This window comes from Taudactylus pleione, unplaced genomic scaffold (assembly GCF_031769625.1).
Source record: "Taudactylus pleione unplaced genomic scaffold, aTauple2 ptg000019l, whole genome shotgun sequence".
Lineage (NCBI taxonomy): Eukaryota > Metazoa > Chordata > Amphibia > Anura > Myobatrachidae > Taudactylus > Taudactylus pleione.
This window is the reverse complement of record NW_028284421.1, coordinates 30,446,265-30,474,042: the sequence shown is the minus strand read 5'-3', so window position 1 is coordinate 30,474,042 and position 27,778 is coordinate 30,446,265. Positions and strand designations below refer to the sequence as shown.

The window sequence follows — 27,778 nt, the reverse complement described above, 5'->3', positions numbered from 1 at the left end:
ATTTATTTTAGGAATTATACATTTTCCACCAAGTTGAAAAACTTAAATGTTACAGTGACAAATGTGTTAGTGATTGCAGTAGCATATGACACACATTAAATGTTGATCGTACATACTACTGTACATCACAAAATCTTGCAGACTCTCAAGGTTTTTAACCTTCAATTATTTAGCATTATTAACTTTTTGTTTTCTTAGGTGGCTTCTACCTGGCTGCATAGTGAAACCATGCGTCTGGGGGAAATGACACTGCACCATCTGTCCTCCACCGGAAATATGTGTGCAGATAACTCCCTGGACTTTTCAATCAAACTCAAAGCCTGCACTCTCGACGATCTCAGGGGCGGTTTCACCAGGGCCACTTCCAGGTCTTTCAATTCATACAGCTTGCTTGTCTCAGTCCTCCCACCCACTGTGGCCTTTTCTTGTGAATGTTAAAAGTACTTTGTACAATCTGCTACTGTACCTCATTTTGATGGATCAGCCCCATGCAAGTACTGATGAATGGTATTTCCCATTTTTATGAGGATCCTTCCTCTGGGCCTAAGTGATGAGTGACAGGATCAATGCCTAATTTGACCACACATGCAAGCCCAACAGCCAGACTACATTCATTGTAACTGGGGCTTGTGATTGATTGTTTTTGGTAGATGTTTTCATATGCAAGCTGTGATGGGTTATGTTGCCACTCTACAGTATCATATTGAGATTAGACACTAGATAAATTGAAAATGACTCCAGCGCTAATAAAAGGATAAAAAAATCCAACTTTTCTATACATATGGTAACTCCGAATTAACTATAAATAGTTTAAAGCAGCAGCAGCAGCAGAAACTTAGTGTCGAGCTTGTGGTGGCTCAACTAGATGTAGCACCTACCTGATTAAAAAAGTTTAGAATCTGCGCTAAGTGTTTAACATAAATGATTGGGAATAGGCAGAAGTTAAATCAGTCAGGATTCCGTTACAATTATATTTCAAAAGTATTAATACCTTTAATTATATACAATTCATTTAAACATTCTATATTAAATATCTATAAAAAACATTTAAGTACATATAAAGCAAACAAATTATCCAATGTTTGGGATATACATAACAAATCATTCCGGTTTCCAACCACTATGTAATATTGCAATGTTAATTGATGATTTTGATTAAGCCACTTTTATCAATTACTTAATCCAGTGTATCCTGGTTTAGTATTTTATAGTTTAGGTGTTATTGATATTTCCACTTAATTGCAAAATTGTGGCATCTTATGCATAAAAGCAAAAACTGTATATATTTACTGTTGATGCTCAAGAATAATTACCCGGTCCTTATAAGAGTTTAGTTTCCAGATGAAAGTGCTGCCACATACAAAAGGTCACATGCACTGCTTGTGGTATACTGGTCCGCAAGTATGTCTTAGCCCATAAATGCAGGACCTGCTTCCAGCTCGAGTTGAATAGCAGCTGTGATGAGAGTGCCCGCTGTTGGCGCTGTCTGTGGTTCCTTTGCTCATACGCTGTGTGCAGCTTTACACCATGTGGAGAATGGGACCATGAACCGCTGGCTCTGGATCGCAGTGGCACACCACAATTATTACCAGTGTTGGCAGGATAATGAATTAGTTATATTTGTAATTTTTTTATAGATATTTAATGTAGAATGTTTAAAAGAATTGTATATAATTAAAGTTATTAATACTTTTTAAATATAATTGGAACTGAGTCCTGACTGATTTAACTTCTGCCTATTCACAATCATTTGTTAAGCAATTAGTGCAGACTCTAAACTTTTTTAACCCTATCAAAGAGGGCTCTACAAATCTGTCTTTGGGTTCTTAAAATTAATAACCTGCCGTTAATGACCCCTCCTACTGGTACTTCTTTGCCCCCTGACACTTATCTACAGGAAATTAGCATCCTCATACAATGTGATACCACCACTGTACCTGATACTGATTTCTTGTGGGTGGTTTGTTTAGTTGCTGCTGCATCAGCTCTTTGCTGGGCACTCATCTTGATCACTTATTTTTGGCTCATGACTGTTGAGTAGTGTCTAGAGCATTGACGTAGGTCAATGGGTTCAACACAGCTGAAATCAGCTCCACTAAGTTGGTGGCCAAACAGTAGGGCAGTGGTCCCTGTGCTGGCACTTCAGAAGCCCAAAGGACTTGTGTGGCGCTTTTACCTCATTGAGCTGCCAGGTAAATCGCATGTCCTGGATTAACTTGAATCTAGGAAGCAACATTAAAAGTCACTATAGTGTTGCTTCTCTGCAGTTTACATGGTTGCTGTAGTGTGACAGTTGGCTCTGCTTTATGCTGTGGTCACATAATACCATCAGCTTTGCCTCGATCTCGCTGCAACACCATGGTTAGAGATGAACTTGTAACACTAAGACATATCCTACATTTTTTTAAAGCACTATGCAATGCATATTGTGTCTGTAGTTCAATGATAACACATATCCTGCAGGTGTGGGGTTACCTTCCTTCTCAGCATGCATTATATTGATCTTTTCATTTTTCATTATAATTATTGGACATTTCAGCCAGTTTAGGGCCAATATTGTCGCAGTTATGGCCAGCATATCCTCTTCTTGACTTACATATACTATGTGGCCTCATACTTAGATAAATAGAATAGCTGTACATTTTTAATTTGCCTTATTCCAAATTTTATTTCCTTGTGTATGTTTAAAATCAGATGATGCTATGTAATTTGCACTTAACAACCATTTCAATATGTTCAATTAGAATGATTGATCAAAGAGACACCTCCAGCACACGTAATATGATCGATATAAACTACAAGCAATTTGGACTGGAACGCTCAATCACAGCCATATTGGATAAACTGTATGTTTGTGCCAGTGTGGAGTTCTTGTTGACTGTGGCAGATTTCTTCATTCAGGCCATGCCTCAGAGTCCAACCACGGATAAAACTCTGCATATCCAATCCAAACAAGCTAACCGAGTCAAAGCGAAAGCAGATAGAGAAGGTATGTTGTGTATTTTTGACAGATGGCAGTTTCATTAAGTGTCAAAGCTGCATGCACTGCACCTATTTAAAATGTCCTGGTAATGTTGACGAATAATAGGTAGCCAATAATTTATAAAAAAATTAGTTAAAATCCCCATAATACCTAAATAAAGTAATTTACTGTATAACACATAATATCAGCGCCGTGACCGGAAGTTGAATTGAGCGTCACTTTCGGTTTCAGTCATGTAATCAACTGCCTCTTATTGAGTTCTGCTAGGATGGACTTAGTCCTCTTGACTCCCGGAGTGACTTCACTGTCAAGATTCCCGTAGTGAAGCCACAAGTCCATGACGAAGTAAACCGCGACCCGAAATGGCATAATCGGACTGGATGTTACCGCCAGACGTTATTAGTCTGGAGGAGAAATGAGACCCACAAATTATACCTTCTGTATTTACTTCCTGTTTACATTGGAACTATATGTGCGGATGGTACAAATAGTGTAGTTTGCACAAGATGGATATGGCAGCTCCTTAGTTCATACTTCCGGTTGGAATGAGAGAGTGATGTTTGCCATTCTAGACTTCTGGATATATTGTTGATTTCCTCCTCAAGAAAAAATAAATATAAAAAAGTGCATTAATGTTCATTAAAAGAATTATATATCATAAAATTATTAAAAATATACCAAATTTGTGAACCACAAAAATATTCAAATATAATAAATAGAATATACAGTAAAAATATTATTTAAAATTGAAGGAGAATGAGATAAACAGGTATAAATAATGTTATAAAACAATTTGAGTTCAAAATCAGTGTTTTGGAGTCAAATTGTTCAATTACAGTCAGTTATTGGATACATTATTTCTCCTTCATCCACTAGGGGACACTGGAGTTCAAGACAGTGGGGTATAGACGGTGGTAGAGCAGAGCTTGGCACTTTAAATAATTTAAAAGTGTGACTGGCTCCTCCCCCTCTATGCCCCATCAGCCCCAGTTTTTAGAATGTGCCCGAGAGAGCCGGTCGCACATCTGGCTGTCTCCAGCCTTTTTCATATTTTTTATTTTTCAAGCATTGAGGACAGGCAGACTGCTTGCTGTGACAGTCTGCCTGCTACGGGGGAGCCGCCGGGAGGGCACCACACGGCTACTGCAGCCTGTGTCCGGTGACCCTGAGGAGGGGGCACCAGCAGATGGAGTCATCGGACCCTGCGAGGACCCGCCACTGCTGACACCGGCATGTGTCCGGGTTCCTCGCCGCCCCCTCAGCCCAGCATCCCGGCCGCAACAGCCTGTAAGTATATCCCACCACTCCTGACTAGCTGGAGTGGTGGGCGAAAATGCTGGGCTCAGGACAGCGCGCGCTGCGCGGCTGTTACACAGCCTCCTTCCCCTGCCAGTAAACAGGCAGTGTCGGAGCTGCTGATGAGACCCGCTGCTGCACTCGGCAGTCAGCGTCCGGGTCTCTGGCTTATCCTAGCCACTGTTCCCCCTCTCCTATTTAAATGAGGGGATGGATAAAGCAAGACTGCTGCGTCCCACTGCTACCATAACGGGAGTCTGCAGCCCCGCTATTATAGCCCTGCATAACGAGGCTGGGGCGGGGCTTAAGGAGCCGCTCAACGCGGCTCTAAGTTGCCGCGCTGGTGCTTGTATGAAAGCACCGGCGCTGGCTTATGCTCATTAGCCGCTGTAGAGCGCGGTACAGCGCTCTTAGCGGTTGGTTGCTGTGCCGGTGCTTATTTGAAGAAGCACCGACGCTGGCTCTCACAGCGCTATGCCTGCCTAGAGAGAGAGGCTGGAAAATAACAGCGCTTGTAGTGCAGAGTCCCCGTTAGCGGGACGGGGTTGATTTACCGCCATTAATGTGGTGTTGGGGGCGGGGCTTAGCGGTGACCCGGCCAAGGCCAAAACGCTGGGCTCAAGGACAGCGCGTGCCACGCTGCGGTTAGAGCTAATGAGCACAGCTGCGCCTTTGTACGGGATCCCCCCTCATGTAGTCTGCACTGCAGCAGCATCCCTGAGGTTAGTAAGCGGCTCACTGTAATAATGCCGCTTCCCTGTTCAACGCTCTGGAACATCCTGCCTGAGCAATGCCAGCAGTCAGTTCCAACACAGATGGGCAAGCGCTGACTCCCCCCCCACCCCCCCGCCCTCCCCCCGCCCCATCTGCTCAGGAGAGAGGCTGGAAGACAGGACCTGCCATAGCTGAAGTCGTCAGAGTCCGGGTCTCCTGCCCCTTCCCCAGCATGGCTGTTAGTAGGCTGACAGCGGTGAGGTCTGCGTTGCACCGCGCACCCTCCCGCCCTGTATGCTGCGTTGTCACTTGCAGGGAGGTGCGGGCGCTGTTGCAGTGCTTGTACAGGGAGAAGGCTTTCCGGTGGCGCGCACTCCACGCGCTACAGACCTGGGCCCTCCATTTCAGTATTCGGGCTAGGCATAATACAGCACTGCCTTAGCGATTAGCAGCTCTCATCTATTAACAGGAGGAGACGCTGCGTTACGCAGTTCCTGGCTGTGCTAAGCAACTTTACATGCTCGCTCCTCCAAATGATGATTAAGCCCCCCTCGCTTGTGTAGGAGCCATGATCGCTCCTCCCGTGTTATCGGCATTGGCTGGACCTTCAACTACTCCGCTTTTATGCGGTTCTACTGCGGGGGCAAGTAGCGCTGTGTTGACTGGAGTATATCAGTGGCTCACACAGTGTGGTAATTCAGGAATGCATACAGTCCAGCGACTGCAACAGTGCCCCTGCTTCCCTATTATGGGCAGCAGTATCTACCTGCACACAAGCAGTATAGCTCAGTGCACTACCTGCAGCAGGGAGTGCTTTAGCACTGGTTTCCTACGAGACCCCTCCCTTTTTGGGAGTGCTTCAGTAAATAATAGGATGTCCGTCACTGTATGACAGGAGTATTCCCAGCTAAATACGCTGTGCTGACGGGACACGGTCCCGCCATTTTGCCAGACAGTGTAGTGGTTAGCGTTGCTGCCTCGCAGCAATGAGGTCGTGGGTTCTCTTCCCACCGTGGTCCTAGCTGTGTGGAGTTTGCAAGCAACGGGTGTTACCCCCTGTCATGGCTTCCCCTTGGTTCTATAAAGGGCACCTGGCTTAACCTAATTAAAGATATATATAGTATGTATAGTACTTGTACTAGTCATTGTTCGGGTTGCTGGGGCCAAAACTTATGGTTATAGCTTACCCGTAACCAGGGCTAGCACATTATTGCGTCCCATCCCCAGGCTTATGCCTCATAACCCTGAACACGCTCTATCTCGTCTGTTTTTGGAAGCTAAGCAGGGTCAGGCCTGGTTAGTACTTCGATGGGAGACCACCTGGGAATACCAGGTGCTGTAGGCTTATATAGGTGCCAGCACATATACTACATTATAGGCTGGTTTTAAAACCTTCCAGTTCTGTATAGTGCTAGCTACTGTGCATAGCTAGTTGTTAGCAGAATGGGAACTAGCGTAAACCCCTGTTTGCACTATAACACCGCGTTATGCGGTTCTGAGAGGGGCCAGTTACTCAGCCGGTGCACATTCCCGGCTAGAGGCGCTGGGCTGACGGGACACAGTGCCGCCATTGCAGCGCAGGGTATTACCCACTGTCAGGCTTCCCCTTGGCTTTATAACAAAGGGTGCCTAGCTTAATCTAATGGCCTGATATCATAGCCTGTGAAGGTTACTCCATGGTGTACTAGCTACTCTGCCTAAACTGAGATCGTCTTTTTGATTCCCTCTTCAAAAAACGGGTTATTCTGGAGCTAAAATAGCTCACCTGAAGCACGCACGCTCATAATATATAAGGCGAGTACACCAGTAACAGAAGTCCCAGGAACGACACCAGTCTGGGACAGCACGCTGCTAACACATCTTGCCTCTACGCCATAACAGAATGACGGCCACATGAGCAGCCTCCCGGCGTGGAGGTAAGCCACGGTATATATATATGTGTGTATGTATGTGTGTATGTATGTATGTATATATATATATATGTGTGTATGTGTATATATATATATATATATATATATATATATATATAGAGTATTTTATACCAGCCCTGCTTTAGAATATATACATGCTGGAGTGAATTTGTCCATCCATGGCGCTAATTATGCTCAGGTTCTATTTTAAATTTTATCGTCGCCTACTAAACTTGTATGTAGGTACACGTATGCATATGTGGATATCGCGTCTTATCCTTACCATAACATACTAGCATAATTAAAGATGCTACGATTGGAGGCTGGACGCTCCTGATGCGGTAGTTGGTACAATGACTCCGCTTTACACTATCTCTCCCTAGAAATTGGGTTGTGTGTGTGAATATATAATGTTTATACTTCCACATTCATTAGGTTTACCTATTATTCCACGGATGCGTAGCCGTCTGGGTTTACCATAAGCTGTAGGCTATATCCATTCCTATTATATGGTGGTTCTATAAACTAGAATCATGTTCTGCAGCTTACAAAGTGATAGTCACAATTCCCTGGGCATTGCTTCCAGTATGGTCCCTATACATGTCCTGGGGCGCGCCCCATTCGGGGGATCTATTCTCATTACAACTACAGTGGTGCACTTGTATTAATATTTCCGAACAGGTACCCTTCTCAGTATCTATTCCGGTACTCCATATTTTTGTCGCATATCTCAATAAAATGAGTCTCAAAAGGGCCTTAGGTACAATTCATACCATGAGGCCTTGGACCGCCCACAGAACAGGCTCAATTTAGAGTCCTGTTATACGACCACCTTGTCTCCACTAACATTTTATTAGTTTCCACAGTAATTTCTACTGCACTTCTCCAGACTAAGGTCCGTGCTGTGGAGCATTGGTCTTCGCCCACTGAAGCTACTCTTTATACCTAACATGGCGGGTTGCTGTGTGATAAAAGGTCAGTGACATTCTACATAGCGTCCAGAGTGCTTCTGGTCGCTCACAGGTAAGAGCTTACCTCACTAATGCCTAGGAAGATGCTCCTATTTCATGCAACCTGACATACATAACGTTAATCTCCCATACGGAGCCTAGCGGCTGTCCTAGCAGCCCTCTGCTCTTTTAATCAGTTGGCTCTACACTTTAGAGTTTCCCTGGTGTGTGGGTGCATAGTTTGTACATTGAGATTAGCGACACTATTCTACTAGAATCTGTTGGGGTTATGGACCAAAGCGCATCTCTGGGCTAGTGCACATCTTTACATAAGTGTGACAGTCACTATGTTCCACGCAGGGGGCCTGGTTGGGTTTTCCTGTTCAGTATATGTTATATTTTATCACACTAATAGGTACCTGACGGGTACTTGCATGGTTGTCCTGCTGCCCTGGCCTTGCTGTGTGGGATGCTTCCCTATATTGGTAGCTCTCCCTGGGTGGGGTTACATTCGTGCTCCTTTACTGCTAAGTTCCTGGTTGTTTTCACACTATGTTCGGGCCGGCAGTTGGTACTGACTACGCACTTCCATCAGGTTGGAAGTTGTCTTTTTATCCCTGTTTTCAGTATGGGTTATACTGCTGTCTGACCCTCTGAAAGGAATTGTAGTCTCCATCCTCTCGTATTCGCCTCTGCCTCATGTCCCGTGGGATCTCCACACGTTGGAGACTTCTATGGTGTAACCTTTCCGCTGGTTCACAACTTTGTTGTAGTGGGACCTCAAGGATCGTTCCAAGCGATTGTTCGGTCTTGTCTTTGACCTCCCAGTATACTCTTTATTGGGAGTCTGTGGACAGGATCAACTTTGTATCTGTTGATTGGTATTGTCATACTTCTATCTATATGATTATGACCAGCGGTGCTGGGATTCTGCTGTCTGCAGCTGTTGCAGTTTCCTGTGCAGACTCTAGTACGATTCACGAGTTTTTCTCGTTTTCTGCCCTTCTCCTATGGATTCTTGTTGGGGCTCTCTGCTACCAGCTGTCTGGTTTGGTCTATTTTCAGCCGCTTCTCAACTGTGATTGTTTTCTCGCCAGCCGTTCTGTTCATTTTGGCTTCCGCTGTGCGTACGCTGTGGAAGTTCTTCTGTGACTGTCTCCTGAGGAGTAGTGTTTGTCTACTGTGCTCTACGACACTTGATCCTCTGCCTCTGCTGGGCCTATTGTTCTTGGCAGTCCCTATTTCGGCCGAGGGGTCAGCAAGTTCTCCGCGCTTCCCACCCAGGAGGTTGGCTTTGGGACGTCCCCACTGTCTTGAACTCCAGTGTCCCCTAGTGGATGAAGGAGAAAACAGGATTTTGGTACTTACCGATAAATCCCTTTCTCCGATTCCACAGGGGACACTGGACGCCCGCCCAGCGCTGCGTACCTGACGTTTTGTTGGGTTCATTATATGGTTGTGTGACTGCATGGTTCCCTGTTATGGGTTCCACTGTTCTCATTCAGTCGGTCTTGTTCCGTTCTGTGGTCTTCTCCTTCTCCTCGTTTTCTTTTCTCTTGTCCTCCGTCTCCTCTCGGGCTCAGTTCTTAAACTGGGGCTGATGGGGCATAGAGGGGGAGGAGCCAGTCACACTTTTAAATTATTTAAAGTGCCAAGCTCTGCTCTACCACCGTCTATACCCCACTGTCTTGAACTCCAGTGTCCCCTGTGGAATCGGAGAAAGGGATTTATCGGTAAGTACCAAAATCCTGTTTTGTCTTATATTGGAATCTTTTATATTTAGAATTTTTGTCTATGCGCATTCTATCTAAGTGCTAGGAGTGCTTGTCCACAACACATTTCTTTTGTACTCAGAGGTGTTTGGTCAGCTGGTAGAACTGTGAGTTTTTGTAAGATGGCTTGGAAAGTGGATCAAAACTCTCACTTAAGGTTTTGACTCTCCCCATATTTTTTTTTCTTAAGGAATCCAAGTCAACATTTAATTACGCAATAATAATGTGCAAGTTTACCAGTATTAGACTGACAACCTTCATACAGATATTGCAAACCTTTGGCTGTATCATAACGATTCACACTATACAACAACAGTCTCTTTTAAATTGATGTTACTTAAAATATCCGAACAGTATTTTGTTGCTGAGTATTTATTTTCCCACTTTTTAGTTTTAGACTTTCTTTAGTTCTTTACAATAATTAAATCCTTTTAAGGTTTTGTAGCTAATTTCTAAACTAAAAATATGAATATACTGCACATTGCTCTAGAATGAGGCCATCTTTTCATTATTCTTTTAAGGAATGTTCTGTTTAATGTTATTTAACTCTGTCAAACTTAGTAATATGGTTATCTATAAATGAATGCATAAATATATATGCAGGTGGGTAGTGACAATATAATGGTGTGGTGCTATTTATGGGGATGACTAATGTGAACATGATGGAATAGTGCACATTCTACTTATTAGATTCATGTAATGGTTTTTCTTGTATAAAGGAAATTATGAGCACTGCCTGTGAACGTCTGATACTGGTAAATGTGAGCAGTGCTGCCACCATTTATTTTTGGGCTCAGTACAAATGAAACATACTGGACACCGCCACCTCTACTTTCTCCAACACCCCCAGCTTTCTCCTTGACCTGTGTCCCCATCCGATCATACCTTCACATGAGTGCAATGGTCACTAGTGTGGGCAGGGTGGCTCTCCACACACCAGGAATAGGGATTCACTTCCAACATAGAAATAGTCTGAGTCACTGGGGCAGCGATCATCTCTGGGCAGAGGCCCTGTAGTCAGTCCAGGTCCATTGGTTTTTCCATTCACCCCAATGGTGGCCATACATTTGAAGGACCAGGTTGATCCCAGAAGAATGTGAACAGTGAGTGCTGACCCAGTGGTCTATGGAAAAGTGGGTGCTGTTAAGTGGCATATGTCAAAGATTGGTTGTGGCTGGTGACAAGTGACTCTGACATAAATTTAAAACATGCATAGCTGCAGTAGCAGCTGAAAAAAACCTGTGTCCAGCTCCTTGAGCAACATATAAAACTGGCTTCTGCAGGCAGGGTTTGGCGTATAGAGGAGGAGGAGCCTGTGCTGGTTCAAATATACATTTTTTGGTGCCCAGACTCCTCCAGCTCCACCTATACCTCACAGTTCCTGTGTCACCCATGAAATCGGAGAAAAGGATTTAACAGGTGAAATTTTTCAGAGCAGAGCGATACTGCTGGGCTCTCAGTCTGCTGATAACAGCCCTGTCGTGTGCAGTGTATGGGATAGGAAGGAGGAGTCAGTTGTTGACAAGAGAGGAGCGTGGAGGAGTGCAGGAAGGAGCTAAGCATATGGGCCAGCCTGTGAGAGAGAACAGCTCAAGGAACACATGAGAGAGCCCCCTGCAGAAGAGTGTGTATCAGTGAGTTAGACCCAACAAGAATATTTTAGTAGAAACGGTGGCTGCCGGTTTGTCTAGTGCAGGGGCAAAGGAAACTGTACTGGGTGGGGCAACATATAGGGAGGGAAAGTAGGGCTCCGTAGTACATATTGATTATGGAAGGCAATATTAATATATATACTGTGCCTTTTTACATGTATGTAAATCTTCTTTTGAGTATAAGGCATTATATTTGAAGTGGATGCGGCCCAGAATTGGCTAAAATGATAGCTATGCTCCCTTGCATGGTGGCCATGCCAACTTTGGTAGTGTGATGTAATAGACCCCCCTCCCCTACAAATCTTGCATTTGCCCCTGGACTTGAGATGTGTGTAATGGCCTGCTGATGGTGGTTTGCATATATAAAGACCTGAGGCTAGAATTTGTGAAGAGAGGCTTTGAAAAGAAGCATGTGTTTAGGCCTTTGATTTCAAGAGACAGAGGTTTGTTGGGAAGCATATATACGTAGGGATCATATTTGGCATACATGAAGGAATTATGTTTGCACAGTGCCTCTCTTTCTAAATCATTTTAACAAACTGCCTGATCCAAGGTAAGCTTATATTCAGCTTCCTCTATCTCCAGCTCATGTGACAATGGTGTTTCATAATAGAAAACCGTGATTAGTGACCGAGATACGTCCTGTAATAATCCTTCAGATGGCAAGCAGTCTGCGTCTGATTTAATTAGGTCTTCTATGGAACAGAACAATCCAGTCTTTACTGGACTAGTAACCTTTTTTCCGTCATGAATTCACAACACCTAATTGGTACAACAAGGCTGTGCTAGTAAAACAGGTCAGACTAATGGTAGTATACTGTCTGAAATGCAGTACTGTGTGATGAAAGTGCTTGAGGTGATTATGGAAAGAAATTAACACCAGGAATTGTTATTTTTTTATTCATGGCCTGCTATAGTTTTTTGACTTAACATAAACCTGGTGACAATCTTGCTGCAGTGAACTTTTCTATCCAAAAGAACCAGCCTCTCATAAATGACTGTAAAAAATAAGAAACAACACAATAGGCAAAATGAATAGAATAGATAAGTCTTTTCTATTATAAAGGTTTATGGTTCTATTAGATTGATTCAAATAGCCACGAAGAGCCACTGAAGATAGCACGATATTCGGCTGCGTACATATCCGCCTATTATGGGAGGGTTAATTCTCCTGCGCATATCTATGATGGTGAGAAAAATCTAGCAATGTTGCTGTTGCGTTGTGCCAATCCAGAATGCTACGTCTTATATAGATAGTGGCTGGGTAATTAATGGACCAGGATATCTGGGACGAATAGCCCCGGCTAGCCCTAATTTTAACTTACTGTGTTCTTCCGGTGTTCAGTGGCATCTTGCGACTTTCTCTCATGTCGCTGCTTCTTCGCTGATAGCTTTGGCTTCTGGGGGGAATTCAGTTAGGTGCGAGTTTGGTCCTGCAAGGTAAAATCACTGCAAATTGGCCTTGTGAATTACATATGCAATTCAATTCCAAACTCGCATTTCTTTTTTAGAGTAAATTCGCCTTCTTTTGTTCGCACCCCTCCCTGAGCAGGGAAATTTGACATTTTAATAAGTTGCCTCAAATTATCCCAAAAGATTCTTTTTTTCCTACTTTTGTTTGCAATTTCCATTTAATTCCTTTGTAATTAAAGAAAATTCTACAGCTTTTTACATTTATTTAACTTTTTTTTTTAAAAATGCACAAATTAGCGATTTGACACCTTTTAAAAGCGTACAGTGCTTATGGCCACTGTATTCTACATGATTCTGCTAACAACAAAATTTTCACTTTTTTGAGAATCAGGATGGTCTCCCCACTTTTTCATGCTATTTTCCCTGTTCACTTTTTGGACAAAATTTTCACATTCTCACTGCAAGTAGTGCGAATTTGCATTTCTAATTGATTTGTGCGTATCTCGGGTGTGTGCATGAAGGCAAAGTGTACCAGGCTGAACAGGGAACCAGAAGTAGCCTGGTGCTTTCTTGGCTTGGAGAGCAAGATGTTCACAATTCTTTGGTATAGCTCCAACGCATTTCATACATTTTGGTGCTTTTTCATTTGTGAAATACAACATTTTCCTTGTCAACCTTATGTCTATAGAATTATCCCTGGCGCTTCAGTATGAGGATCGTAAAAAAAGAATCAGTAACCGTATATGAAATTTATTACACAATTAGATAAAAGGGCATTCAAAAATTATAAGTAAATATATAAAACAGCTACTACTAGTAGACAACATATAAAGACAAACCACATAAAACAAAACTTATGAGTTGCAGCCCTTAGTGGGTCGGTAATGAGGAAGTGCACCTATAGCGCTAAGTTCTTGGTCTCTCACATAGTGTGTAACACCCTCCGGGGTGTATTGCTCCAATGTCTTATTGTAAAAGAAAGTCAATAAAAGCGGTACCTTAATCAGGGGCTAAACAGCCCGATGCCTTGTATGTCAGGGGTGTCTGTAGAGGTAGAGGTCATTTGCCGGCAAACTTGTAAGGGTGGAGAACGTGTGAACCACGTCTCCAGATGTCCCCCACCTCACTTGATCTACGCGTTTCGCCCGCACTACGGGCTTCGTCCGACCCACTGAGGGCTGCAACTCATAATTTTTGTTTTATATGGTTTGTCTTTATATGTTGTCTACTAGTAGTAGCTGTTTTATATATTTACTTATAATTTTTGAATGCCCTTTTACCTAATTGTGTAATAAATTTCATATACATTTTTATATATGGTTACTGATTCTTTTTTTACGATCCTCATACTGAAGTGCCAGGGATAATTCTATTTTCCAACTAATTTATACAGGGAAGGTGAACCCCTGTTATTTCATCCCCAGGCAGCATCCCAGAGGCGTTTAGGAGTTCTAGCGCAGCCATCTCAACCCCTATTTTTGTTCTCATTAACCTTATGTCTATGTTGACATTCTGAATGGATCCCATAAAAGATGTATTGTAAAATAGAGTACAGTAGTCCTCTGCATGGACAGGAGTGGTTTGCACCTTCACACGCATTTTATACTGTAAGAAAATCAGATTTTACTGGCATGTAGAATTATTATTAAATCATTTAATACTTACTAAATTAGAATGAATGACCCTGTGACTGGAATAGCTTACTCAGTTGGTTAATTACAGTTTGTGGAGATGTTACCCTATTCCCGAGAAGCCTGAGTGGACTTACTCTGCCACTTCTGGTGTATAGAGACTCCCTTCCACCATTTCCTGCCTGATACTGCTGACTCCACCCACTGCATCACTTATGTGTAACTCGCTGCCTCCAGGTATCTGTTATGGCACCTGGTACTGCTTGTTCACCAGGTTCCTACACTGGCACCTGGAATTGCTTACTACTTTGTATTGGTGGTTACTTAGCTGTATGACCACACATCATAAGGGAATTAGCCCTCACAAACCTGCTAGCTAATTCCCCATTGGTTTCTTACTATTGTACAGGGGTACACTTTGCAATGGACAGAGAACTTGAGCTTGGAGACCCTTGCCTCAACTGTAGGGCAGCTGGAGAACAGTTATACATTTTGCGCTTCTCTGGTAGATACCGGATACAGGCAGATACAGCAAGAACATGTTTATTTGCTCCTGTAAAATATCTCTGAAATGAGCGTTTATTCCTTGTTGAAGGTACTAGAAATATTTGAGCTCCCAGAACCCTCCTTTTATGCCAGTGGTTCTCAACCTCAAGCATCAACTTTTCCCAACAGGTTATGTTTTGAGGATTTCTGTCTGTGGGATGTGATCATTACTAACCCAGAAAAAAAAAATTAAGTTATTTGCACGATTAAAGAAATCCATAAATCATGACCAGTTGGCGGTACTTGAGTACTGGAGTTGGGAATTACTGTTATACAATTCTGGCACAGCCCCTGTAACCAATCCAGCTGAATACATCTACTGTCCACGTGCATTCAGTTGTAGGCGTTTTACACAATTTAACATTTATCCCAATGGACAAAGGGGAGTGGCTGAAAATGGGCTCCATAGACTAAAGTGAACAAGTTAGCTCACTGCAACTATCAGCTCTTCCTGTACATCTTGAGTTAATCCAAACTCAGGAGGCAGCAGGCTAAGTCCCTCTGGCAGCCCACTGACTCTAGCTTGTGGACTCTTGTCTGCATCCTCTCCACTAGACCAACAGGAACGTAGAACATAACATTTATTAAATGTATAGCCTATATACATTGTTTCTTATACACTGTGAGCGATATGCGTTTTGCATCCCGGCGGTCGGGATGCCGCGCTTACATTACCGGCGCCAGAATACAGACACTGGTCAGAATCGCGGTGCCATCATCCCGACCATCGGGATGCTGAGGGTAAGTAACGAGGTTGGGAAGAGGGTTAGGTTTATGGGTAAAGGTTAGGGTTAGGCACTAAGGGGGGAGGGTTAGGTTTAGGGTGCGGGGAGGTTCGGTTCAGGTACTAGGGCAGGAGGTTAGGTTTAGGCACCAAAGAGGGAGGGTTAAGGTAGGGAGAGGGGGAGGGTTAGCATACCGACCAACAAGTGTCAGTATGTTAACCCTGTTGGGATTCTGACCACCAGGATTATTTCATACAGATTCCCTGTGAGCATATAGTAATACATTTACCTTATACATTTTGTGCAACCCCTACACTGTCAGATTAAATGTGGTGTTAAATACGCTTTCATGTTTTTTGCAATTAAAGTTTTTAATAAGATCACCAAAATCATTAACTCAAGGTATGAAATACCAACATGGTACAAAACATTTTTCAAGAACCTCAAAATATATAAAAGAATAAAATAAATTAGCCATATCGCAGAGAGCAAAATATATCACACACTTTCAAAGTACATTTTTAGTACTTATTTTTACAATTGTGCACTTCACACATTGACCCCGACCATCTCCCTCAGATATCACGTAGGCCACTTTACACACGTGGGAGTAGCTGTTACAAACCCCTTTAGTGCTAAGGGTGTGTGAGTGTGACGTGTCTTCACCATATAACTCAAAATTGTTAAGGGGAAACTTCCTCATCATGGCACCTGCATACGCAGAGTCACCATCGTTTCAAAGATGGTTGCTCATTCTTTAAAAGGATGTGCCTCCTTAGTAGTTATTGCCTGATGATCACCAAACAATTACACCCAGCACTACAGAAAGTGTTAAAAAAGACACAGCTTATCCTGGGCATAGGCTGTATAGGAGAACTCCTAGGACACCATTGCTTCTGGGTGGTGTCCAGCAAGCACAGTAACCCGTCCACATTTCGTGCACCAGCTTAAAACCTTACCTAGGGCACCAGATTGGTCAGGGCCAATTCTGCCCAGAGACCATCCCTATCCTGACTTCAAAAAACTCATAATGCAAGCCCAGATTTCAAAATGGTATGCTTTTTTGGGCTACCATATTGTTACTATACATTGTATGCATTTCATTCAACATGGTACACACAAGAAAAAAAAAATCCAATATCAATATCATTTTGAAGTGCAGATTTTATTATGAAAACCTATGTATCGTTTCCTGCTGTTTACTGTTTTGGAAAGTTGGATTAATGCTGAACAAGAGCTGCAAAATACTTAGTAGCGGCTAGAAAATTTTTTTTTACACACATTTGCTTTTAGTTTTGTTTCTTGAAAGAAGAGCAAACTTATGATATTTTCTAAAAATCCCAAAATAATAAAATCTTCAAAAATAAATGTATACCCTCCTAAGCAAATAACTCCCATGTAGTGTACAGCCATGGTCAAAAGTTTTGAGAATGACACAAGTATTGGTTTTCACAAAGTTTGCTGCTTTAGTGTTTTTAGACCTTTTTGTCAGATGTTACTATGGTATACTGAAGTAAAATTACAAGCATTTCATAAGTGTCAAAGGCTTTTATTGACAATTACATTAAGTTTATGCAAAGAGTCAATCGGCCGTATTCAATTACAAATGAAAAGCCGTATTCCACAAAAAAATACCGCCGATTTGTGTCTTTTTCGCCAGGTCGGAACTTATCTCTGTGTTCAATTCCAGATGATTTTCGCATATGCGGAAAGTCAATACAATGTAATAGCCAAAAAAGATTTGCCTCTGAATAGCAGGTGAAAAGAAGTACAAAATTTTTATTTTGGGGTGCAAAGGTGGGGAAACCTCTCAGAACCCTTGGGACAGCCCCCCAAAGGACAACTGAGCAAAATTAATTCTGCGGAGAAACTTAAGAACACCCCAAAAAAGTACTTTAATTTTGTGGGTGAAAAAGCACAAAGTTGGGGGGACAAGTATAATTACTAGCGAAATAGACTTGGGGGTCTGCTAGGATGGGTTAGGTGTTTTTAGGATTGCAGGTGCTTGCAACAGGTGTGTTTTTCAAGTTGTTTTTTTTTTTAAACTTCACTTTAGAGACTTTAAAATATGCTAGCACCCATTTTCAAGTACCCCAAATTTGACAGGTTTACTTATTTTCATCTAAAAATACAGCTTTATGCCATTCTTTACCGCTTGTGCAAATATGCTAATAAGAAGCTATAGAAACAACTTAAGTACCCCATACAGTTTTATTAGGGCTATTCGGACACATGTACATTGATCCCCAATGTTAGTGCATGTTTTTGGGGGTTCAGGCTGGTTTCCCCAATTCTGACAGCACTTTTTGCCTGTTCTGAATTCGCTGCTTGCCGTTTTCGCGTGTTTTGCAATTGAATATGGCGAATAGCGGGGACGCGCACAATCAGTTTTTGCGTCGAAAAGATGTGATGCCGGCGAGAAATCCGGCAGGCAAAACTTTCCCGTGGGTGCAAAACTAATTGAATACCGCCCTATATTTGCAGTGTTGACCCTTCTTTTTCAATACCTCTGCAATTCGCCCTGGCATGCTGTCAATCAACTTCTGGACCACATACTGACTGATGGCCGCCCATTTTTGCCTAATTAATGCTTGGAGTTTGTCAGAATTTGTGGGTTTTTGTTTGTGAGGATTGACCACAAGTTCTCAATGGGATTAAGGTCTGGGGAGTTTCCTGGCCATGGACCCAAAATTTTGATGATTTGTTCTCCGAGTCACTTGGAGCACCTTGCCATGAGGCAAAAGTGATAACTATAATGCTTTAAAAGGCATTGTTAATCACCAAACTGTTCTTGGATGGTTGGGAGAAGTTGCTCTTGGGAGGATGTTTTGGTATCATTCTTTATTCATGGCTGTGTTCTTAGGCAAAATTGTGAGTGATCCCACTCCCTTGGCTGAGAAGCAATATGAATGGTCTCAGGATGCTTTACTGTCGGCATGACACAGGACTGATGGTAGCGCTCACCTTTCCTTCTCTGGACAAACGTTTTTCCAGATGCCCCAAACAATCTGAAAGTGGATTCATCAGAGAAAATAACTTTCAGCTTTAAAATCGCTGCTGCAATTCCTGAGCAAGCTCTGCACTGGTGGTGCCCCGAACCCGCAGCTGAATTAACTTTAGGAGATGATCCTGGTGCTTGCTGGACGTTCTTGGGCGGCCTGAAGCCTTCTTAACAACTATTGATCCTCTCTCCTTGAAGTTCTTGATGATCCGATAAATAGTTGTTTTAAGTACAGTCTTACTAGCAGCAATATCTTTGCCTGAGGAATCCCTTTTGTGCAAAGCAATGATGACTGCACGTCTTTCCTTGCAGGTAACCATGGTTAACAGAGGAAGAACAATGGTTTCAAGCTTCACCCTCCTTTTAAAGCTTCCAGTCTGTTGTTCTAACTCAATCAGCATGACTGAGTGATCTCCAGCCTTGTCTTTGTCAACACTCTCACCTGTGTTAATGATAGAATTACTGACATATCAGCTGGTCCTTTTGTGGCAGGGCTGAAATCCAGTGGAAATGTTTTTGGGATTAAGGGGGTCATTCAGACCCGCTCGCGAGCGCAGGACGCTCGCAAGCGGGTCGATGGTGCTGAATTGCGCATGCGCACGACGGAGGGAGCTCAGTCGTGCACATGCGCAACACCCGAATAACGACGGCCAAGCCGTCGTTATGGGTCTCGCACCAAAGGGGGCGTGCTGTCGATGGTGAGTGACAGCACGCCCCCTTTGGTGGGCGTGCCGGAGGCGTGGCTGCCAGATGGAACACCTACCGTCTGAGTCCGGCCCCACTGACATCAGTAGTGATGTCAGTTGGAGTGATTTTGGCTCTGATAGCGTGCATGCGTCTTGATGTTTACTGCACAAATTTGGTAGCAGATGCCCATTTCGGTGGGCATTCCTGGGTGGTAATGGGGGGTGGTTAGCGTCTTTTTCCGCAATTGCACTGATTTCATCAACTATGTTATTCTGCGCAATGTCAGATGGTGCATCTTTGTACCTATAGCGGCGGATTAGCACCTGAGCCGGTTTGGCGATCATAGGATTACTCAGAACTCAGATAATCGACTGATCTGCAACCGATGTTGTGTCTTTGATAATTTCTTATATATAATAAATAATGATTTTTGGGGACTCACTGGCAACAGTGAAATTTTTTTTAATTTACATTAGGACGCAACGTGCTTTACATATACAGTGAACATGGAATTGACCTCATTACTGTCTAGCTGGGTACACACTGACAGATATATTGGCTGATCAATTGATCGGCCAATGTATCTGCCTCCCGTCGGGCAGTGTGTACCCACAATATGTCGGTGAACGTCGGTGATCACCGACATTTCGCATTGGCTGTGCTGCACAGCCGATGGACAGATATGTCTGCAGACATATCTGTCCATCGGCCGACCGCCCGTACACACACAGCGGCAGCCTCGAGGAGAAGGACTGGCCACGCCCACCAGGACACGCCCCCTGGTCGCCAGGTCCTGCAGGCATGCACAGATGGTGGTTCAGTGTGCATGATCAACCATCATCTGCAGATCACTCGATCTGCAGATATATCTGTATAGTGTGTACCCACCTTTAGGGGGGGTATTCAGTTAAGCTGCGAAAAGTCGGAATCAGCGATAATTTTCATTTTCGCCTATTTCAATTATCTCCGTATTCAATCTCAAAGACTTTTAGCAAGTTCGAAAAGTCTTGGAAAAAAAATGGGGGTATCTTTTCAAAATGTTTTACATGGTGAAAAAAAGTGCAGAATTGGGGTTTAGGGGTGCAGGCTTTAAAAAAAAATAAACTGCATCCCTGGGAATAGCCCCTAAAAAGTAATGTCAAAAAAAGTTTTAAAAAAAATAGGGACACCCCCAAAAAAAATTTTTAGTTTTGGGGTAACAAAAATAAAAATGGGGAACAGTGTTTAAAAATAGCGAAATAGGTTCGGGGCTATTCTGTAAGTATGCGGCAGCTGTTTTCTAGACTAGGCTATTAGCGTCAGGTGCATTTTTGCAGAATTTAAAAAACATTAGATTAGGGACTTGAAAATATGCTAGTACTCATTTTCATGTACCCCAAATTTGATGGGATCACTTTTAAAAACGAAAAAAAAAGCGAAGTGCTCTTCTGCAACACTTCCTCAATGTCGGGAAAAAAACACCTGCCGCGGCCATTTAAAAATGCAGAACACATTCTGCAGGGCTAAACGGCGGTACCCACAGTGATCCCCCATGTCTGGACATCATTAGGGGGGTCCTTGGATGAATTCCCGAAAATTCCCCTATTTTTCCCGATACTTACCTTTCCCCAGGCTCCTATTTTCTCCGGCTCCAAATTGAATACGGGGATAAAGCGGGCGCGCGCCCAATACTTTGGACCTCATTCAGAGTCGGTCGTTGCGGCCGCACGGTCGTACGCCACCGATGTTCGCTAAACTGCGCATGCATAAAGTTCGCAATGCGCGTGCGCAAACTAGCTGCTACGGTCAGAAGTTTCTCTCTCCTTGAACACAGCCAGGTCGGTAGTTTGAGTGACAGAATGAGGCGTTTGTGGGTGGTAACAGGGAAAGGTGCTTGAAAACGGGAGAGTGGAGATCCGAACGCAGGCGTGCCTAATTATGCAAATGGGAGTGCATAATTAACAAAGTAGTGTCATGGCACACGTGACATGGGTGGTTTGTACACTGACCTGATCGTAGTGCTTAAGAGAGGGTATGATCAACCTTAAGCTCTACGACCAGTTCTGATGGTCTCGATTAATCCTTATATGGCCGGAGATGATGTGTAATGCATATGAGAAGGGGGCGTATTTTTTGTCTTACGGCCGCATCCTCCCCTTGGTCGGCCAGCTAACGATCCGATCTTAAGGACACAACTTGCGAGTGCATCATTTGTATATCCGGCCCCTTTTTCCTTACGACCGTGCGGCCGCAACGACCGACTGAATGAGGTCCTTTATCCCCACAAAACTCTGATGTGGAGCGAAAAGTCCAGCACGGACATTTCGCTCCCACATTGAATACGGGCCTTAGTCTAATAATGAGTGTTTGATATCATTTTGTGGAATTTTTATCATTTTTAGGCAAGGTGGTTTTGTTTTTAGCATCCTTTTCACACCTATGTCACATTCACAAATGGGGTTTTTTTTCACTGGAATAACATTCTGTATAAAATTTGCTTATTCAATCACAATGATTTTATTAAATAAAGTATTGCTCAAACCACTAGTGTTTCATCACATTGTGATATCAAATCATATGAAGTTTTATATTTATTTTTCATAGCAGTGGCAAGTTACATCATTGCATTAAAGTGGGTTCAACCTATTTATCTTATGTCACAATTATTTGGATCAGGCAGAGTGAGTACATGTACTGGAAGCCGCAGTCACTGGTGTACAATCATATCAGTTGTCAACAGTTCAGGAACCTTCCTTTCTTTTCGTTTTAATTCTTTTATCCTCTTTTTCTGCTGTGAGTGGTGATTGATATGACTTGTTACAACTTTTAATCAGTTTCATATTCATTGACTTGAGTAAGATTATACAAATAAAAATATATTAGTTGACCATATATCACACGTGTTTTTTCTAGTACATTCTGTAATTAAAGTGCCTTGTTACATTTTCTTTTCTTTTAGAACTTGCAAAACCTCAGAAATTGAATGTAAAAGCATTGATTATGGATCCTGAGATAGTTTTTGTGGCCAACTTGACAAAAGCAGATGCTCCTGCTTTAGCAGTGTCCTTTCAGGGCAATTGTACTCTTTCAGACGTGAACTCCGAGAAGAAGATGACAGCCATTGTAAAAGAATTGAAAGTTTTGGCCTGTCCTTTTCTCCGGCAGCTAAGGGGCAGCGATATCACTACGGTATGAATGTTTCTTCTTTTACGGAACAAGATTATTTTAATTTCAAGCTGAGTAGTAAAGCTGGCGTTCATGACTTCACTGAAAGTAACGATACAGTTCTATATATGTTACAATCTGTTTAATTGATGTAAGTTGGCTCCATTAATTAATTTACACTGTAACCTTTTACTAACTACTTTTTTGAATGTAACTGTAAGCTCTCATGCATAGGAGCCGGAACGGTGGGAGCACCAGTATGTGTACTGGATTGTAGGGAGCAGGGTTACCACAGGGCCAGGCACAGAGATATTCCCCTTTACAGCTGCTCCACCTACTCCCTCCCCACAGCCCTTCTCTGCCCACCTCTTCCCACCAACCCCTACACTGGCTAGTACATTTCTAGTTATGTGCTGTTATATTTCTCCTTCATCCACTAGGGGACACTGGAGTTCAAGACAGTGGGGTATAGACGGTGGTAGAGTAGAGCCTGGCACTTTAAATAATTTAGAAGTGTGACTGGCTCCTCCCCCTCTATGCCCCATCAGCCCCAGTTTTTAGAATGTGCCCGAGAGAGCCGGTCGCACATCAGGCTGTCTCCAGCCTTTCTCATATAATTATATTTTAAGCTTTTATTACAAGCACTGAGGACAGGCAGGCTGCTTACTGTGGCAGTCTGCCTGCTACGTGGGAGCCGCCGGGAGGGCACCACACGGCTACTGCAGTCTGTGTCCGGTGACCCTGAGGGGGGACTTTAAACAGAGTCATCGGACTCCATGAGGACCCGCCACAACTGAAACCGGTTCGTGTCCGGGTTTCCTCATTTGCCCCCCAGCCCAGCAACCCGGCCGCAGCAGTCCGTAAGTATATCCCACTACTCCTGACTAGCTGGAGTGGTGGGCCAAAACGCTGGGCTCAGGGACAGCGCACACTGCATGGCTGTCACACACTGCTCCTTCCCCCTGCCAGTGAAAGTGGTGGTGTCGGAGCTGCTGACTAGACCTGCCGCTGCACTCGACAGTCAGCGTCCGGGTCTATGGCTTATTCCTAGCCATCCCCCTCCTATTAACGAGGGGATGGAGTCGGGCTCGTGCTCTAAGCCCTCATCTGAGAGCAGCGCGGTCTGCCGGTCCGTTAGCGCTGCTGCGCAGACATACTCTGCATTAGTCCCCCCGTGAAGGGACCTCAGAGGTACCTGGGAGGGCATCCTGCCGCTTCTAGAGCGGGCAGCAGCAGCCCCCCCATTATTAAAGGCGGCCGCACTCGGGGCAAAGCCACGCCCCCTTCGCGGCCCTAATTGCGGGCGCACAACAGCCCAACCAGCGGGGCAGCCAGGTGTGAGTAAGATCACACAAATGACAGACGCCGCACCGCTGCTCACTAAATAGTGCAGCACAGGCGAGGTCCTGCCATCTGGTGTAATGGCCGGCTTCAGGAGGCCAGACGTGTCCCTCTACAGAGGCAGTGCAGCGCTCACAAGCAGCGCGATCCTTGGTAAGGAGTACCCGCGTAAAGAGGCTTCCCTTATTGAGGGGCCCAGCCTTATAAATGTGTCTGCTGATGACTCCCGTACCCCGCTCAGAAGGGCCGGGAGGAAGGTTGTCTTCCCTACATTACGCCCAGCCCACTCTTTCCTAGTAAGTGGGCAGAGGCGAGCCTTACAGTGCACGCGCGCGCGCACACACTGATAGCCGGGATTTTAGGGAAGGGCGCGTCATGCATAATAGCTGCGCCATCTGTACCACTGCCTGCCGCTGGTTAAAGGTGCAGTGCAGACCAGCGCCTGAAGAGCACGGCTGCCTCCTAACTCCTGCAACAGGGTTAATTAGCATGGGTATCCTACGCGACTCCCTCCTTCTCCCACGCTGGGAGTGCTGCTAGCACAAAAGTAGAGATAGGAGTATAGGGCCAGCTACAAATAAGTATCAGCGCAGGGCTCGGATCTCTCCACGGCTCTTGCTGTGTGGAGTTTGTATGTTCTCCCGGTGCAGGCAGCACTGTCTTTGCTTAGGCTGGTCTTAAAAATTAGCAACGCTCCCCATCTAAATCTCAGGAGGAGATGCCGCGTCCCGAAGCTCCTGGCTGGGCTGAGCAGGCTTCCCTGTTAGCTATAACATAGGGCTAATAGCCTTACATTATACCAGCACAATGCAGCTCCCTGATGCAGTGCTGTATGACCATCACACTCCTGTCACAGCAGGACAGCATCACCGCTTTATACTATTAAGGGGGCTAGCAGCGCTGTGCTGACTGGAGTGTAGCAGTTTGCACACGTACAGCGCGGTATTCATGAACAAACAGCGCCCCCTGTTTCCCTTTTAAGGACTGTAGTTACTACTGCACACAAGCATGATAGCTCAGTGCACTACCTGCAGCAGGGAGTGCTTTAGCGTGGGTCTCTTATGCCTACCACACTGGGTGTGCTTCAGCGCAAAAGGTAGGGGACGCCCTGTCCTTGTATGACGGGAGTTTAGTGCTAGCTACAGTGGATAGCTGGTTGCTAGCTGTATGGGAACTAGCCCAATTCCCTTTTGCACCATAACACCACGTTAGGCGGTTCTGAAAGAGGCCAGTTCAATCGATGCATCACAGCTAGAAGCGAGGGGTTGACGACAGTCCCGCCAATGCAGCGCCGCTTGGCAGGCTTCCCTTCGTTCTATAACAAAGGGCGCCTAGCTTAATCTAATGGCTTGGTATCTTAGCCTGTGAAGTATCATAGCCTCATGGTGTACTAGCTCTACTGTTCTGGTGCTGCTGCCAGAACTTATGGTTATAGCATACCCTTCACCCAGGGTTAGCACATTTTGGCGTCCCATCCCCAGGCTTATGCCTCACATGGGCTCGCCTTAAAGAGGGGCAGTATCTTCCCATGCATATATGTGGCAGCACATATACTACATTATAGGCTGGTCTTAAAACCTTTCACCAGCTTTCTGTGCTTACCTTAGAAGGTATGCATATGTGCATCTATTTATTTCTCATGTGTTCCCTTCGGCAGCACATACAGGAAGAGGTTAGTAACGTGGCATTGCTGCCTCACAGCACTGAGGTGGTCTTTTTGATTCCCACTTCGAAAAATGGGTTATTCTGGCGCTAAAATGGCTCACCTGCTAAGGCGAGTACACCTGTAACAGAAGGGTCCCAGGATCGAAACCAGTCTGGGACAGCACGCAGCTAACACATCCTGCCCCTGCGCAGTAGCAGAGTGACGGCAACACGCGGTACATGAGCAGTCCCCCTGCGTGGGGGTAAGCCACGTGTATGGTATGTATATGTGTGTGTGTATATATATGTAATATGTATATTGTATTTTATACTAGCCCTGCAGTAGAACATATACATGCTGGAGTGAATTTTGTCCTTGGGCTCAGTTCCTTCCATGGCTTTAATTTTTGCTCATGTTCTAATTTTACAATATTATCGTCACCTACTAAATTTGTATGTAGGTATGCATATGTGGATATCGCTTCTTATCCTTACCATAAGAGCAGGGGTAGGATCTGTTCTTATCAGTTTTATGTCTGATACCTAGCATATTGATAGAAGGCTGAGATTGGAGGCTGGACTCCTGATGCGGTAGATGGTACAATAACTCCGCTTAACACGATCTCTCCCGGGGGATTGGGTTGTGTGTATATACATGTATATGTGTAGGAGGCCTCTACTTCCACAAGCATTAGGTTACCTATAATACCACGCATGGGAAGCCGCCAGGGATTACCAGAAGCTGTAGGCTATATCCATACATATTATATGGTGGCTCTATAATCTAAAGTCATGTGCTGCAGCTTACATAGTGATAGTCACAATTTCCTAAGGCATTGCTTCTAGTATGGACCCTAGACATGTCACATGTATATAAGGATATATACTTATATAGCTCGGTTCATGTTAGTCTATATCTATGGCGCCCCGTTTCGGGAGACCTATTATCATTACAGTGATGCACTTGGTAGCAAACTTGTAAGACGCCCATTACTTGTATGTATATTTCCTAATAATTGGGAAACAAAAACCTGTTTTCTGTTTAACCCTACTGGGGTTATCACTACTGCTATCTCCCTTCTTTGCTTGGGATAACTAACGAGTTCTATGTCTAAGTACAGGTACCCTTCTCAGTATCGATTCCGGTACTCCATATTATTGTCGTATATCTCAATAGAATGAGTCTAAAGGGCCCTTAGGTACAATTCATATCTTGAAGGCCTAGGGCCACCTACCGATTTAGGCAGGGACAGACCTGGGTTATATTAGATTGGTGGGCATAATACACATTGTAAATATTTATGTAAGGATACTTAAACTAGCAGACCGTTTTTGGGGTATAAGTATAATCTACAGATACACGTCTCTAATGGAACAGGCTCAGGTATAGAGTCCTGTTTTACGACCTTCTTGTCTCCACTAACATTCTGCTAGTTTCCACAGTATTTTCTACTGCACATCTCCAGACTGAAGTACGTGCTGTAGGGCATTGGTCTTAGCCCACTGAAGCTACTCTCTATTCCTAATGTGGCGGGTTGCTTTGCGATACAACAGGTCAGTGACATTCTACATTTCGGGCCAGAGGGCTTCTGGTCGCTCACAGGTGAGAGCTTACCCACTAATGCCTCGGTAGAGGCTCCTATTTCATGTAAACTGACATACAGAGAGTTCTTCTCCCTTACTGCCTCCTAGCAGCCATCCGCTCTTTTAATCAGTTGGCTCTACACTTTAGAATTTTCCTGGAGTGTGGGTGCATAGTTACAACATTGAGAACCAATTCTACTAGAATCTGTTGGCGTTATGGACCAAAGCACATCTCTGGGCTACTGCACATCTTTACATAGAAGTGTGACAGTCACTATGTTCCACTCAGGGGGCCTGGTGGGTTTCCTGTTCAGTAGCTGTTGATATTTTTATCATACTGACAGGTACCTGACTGGTATCTTCCTGGTTGTTTTCATGCTATGTTCAGGCCAGCAGTTACTACTACCTATGCACTTCCATCATGTTGGAAGTTGTCCGTTGTTTTCTCTTTAGCGTCAGGGTTTCAGTTGCTGGTTTATTCCTGTTCTCAGAATGGGTTGTACTGCGGTCTGACCCTCTGGAAGGTATTGTAATCTCAATCTTCTCGAAGCCGCCTCGACCTCATGCCCAGGGTGATCTCCACTCGTTGGAGATTTCTATGGTCTCATCCTTCCGCTGGTTAACAACTTTGTAGTAGTTGACTTTTACCTTATACTCTTTGTGAGGAGTCTGTGGACTCTCTGTTTTTGTAGATTGGTATCGTTATACTTCTATCTATATGAGTTATGTCCAGCAGTGCTGGTATTCTGCTATCTGCAAAATGTGGCAACTTCCTGTTTCCGAAT

At 44.1% G+C, this 27,778-nt stretch overlaps 1 protein-coding gene across 1 annotated transcript in view; it reads left to right on the top strand.

The window, feature by feature from the left end:
- Positions 1-27,778, top strand: part of VPS13C (vacuolar protein sorting 13 homolog C) — a 452,448-nt gene that overhangs the window by 264,488 nt on the left and 160,182 nt on the right. Inside the window, exons 50-52 of the mRNA XM_088446402.1 lie at positions 199-368; positions 2,745-2,989; positions 22,219-22,448. Of these exons, the coding sequence (XP_088302528.1) occupies positions 199-368; positions 2,745-2,989; positions 22,219-22,448 (645 nt within the window). The remainder of the gene's footprint in view (positions 1-198; positions 369-2,744; positions 2,990-22,218; positions 22,449-27,778) is intronic.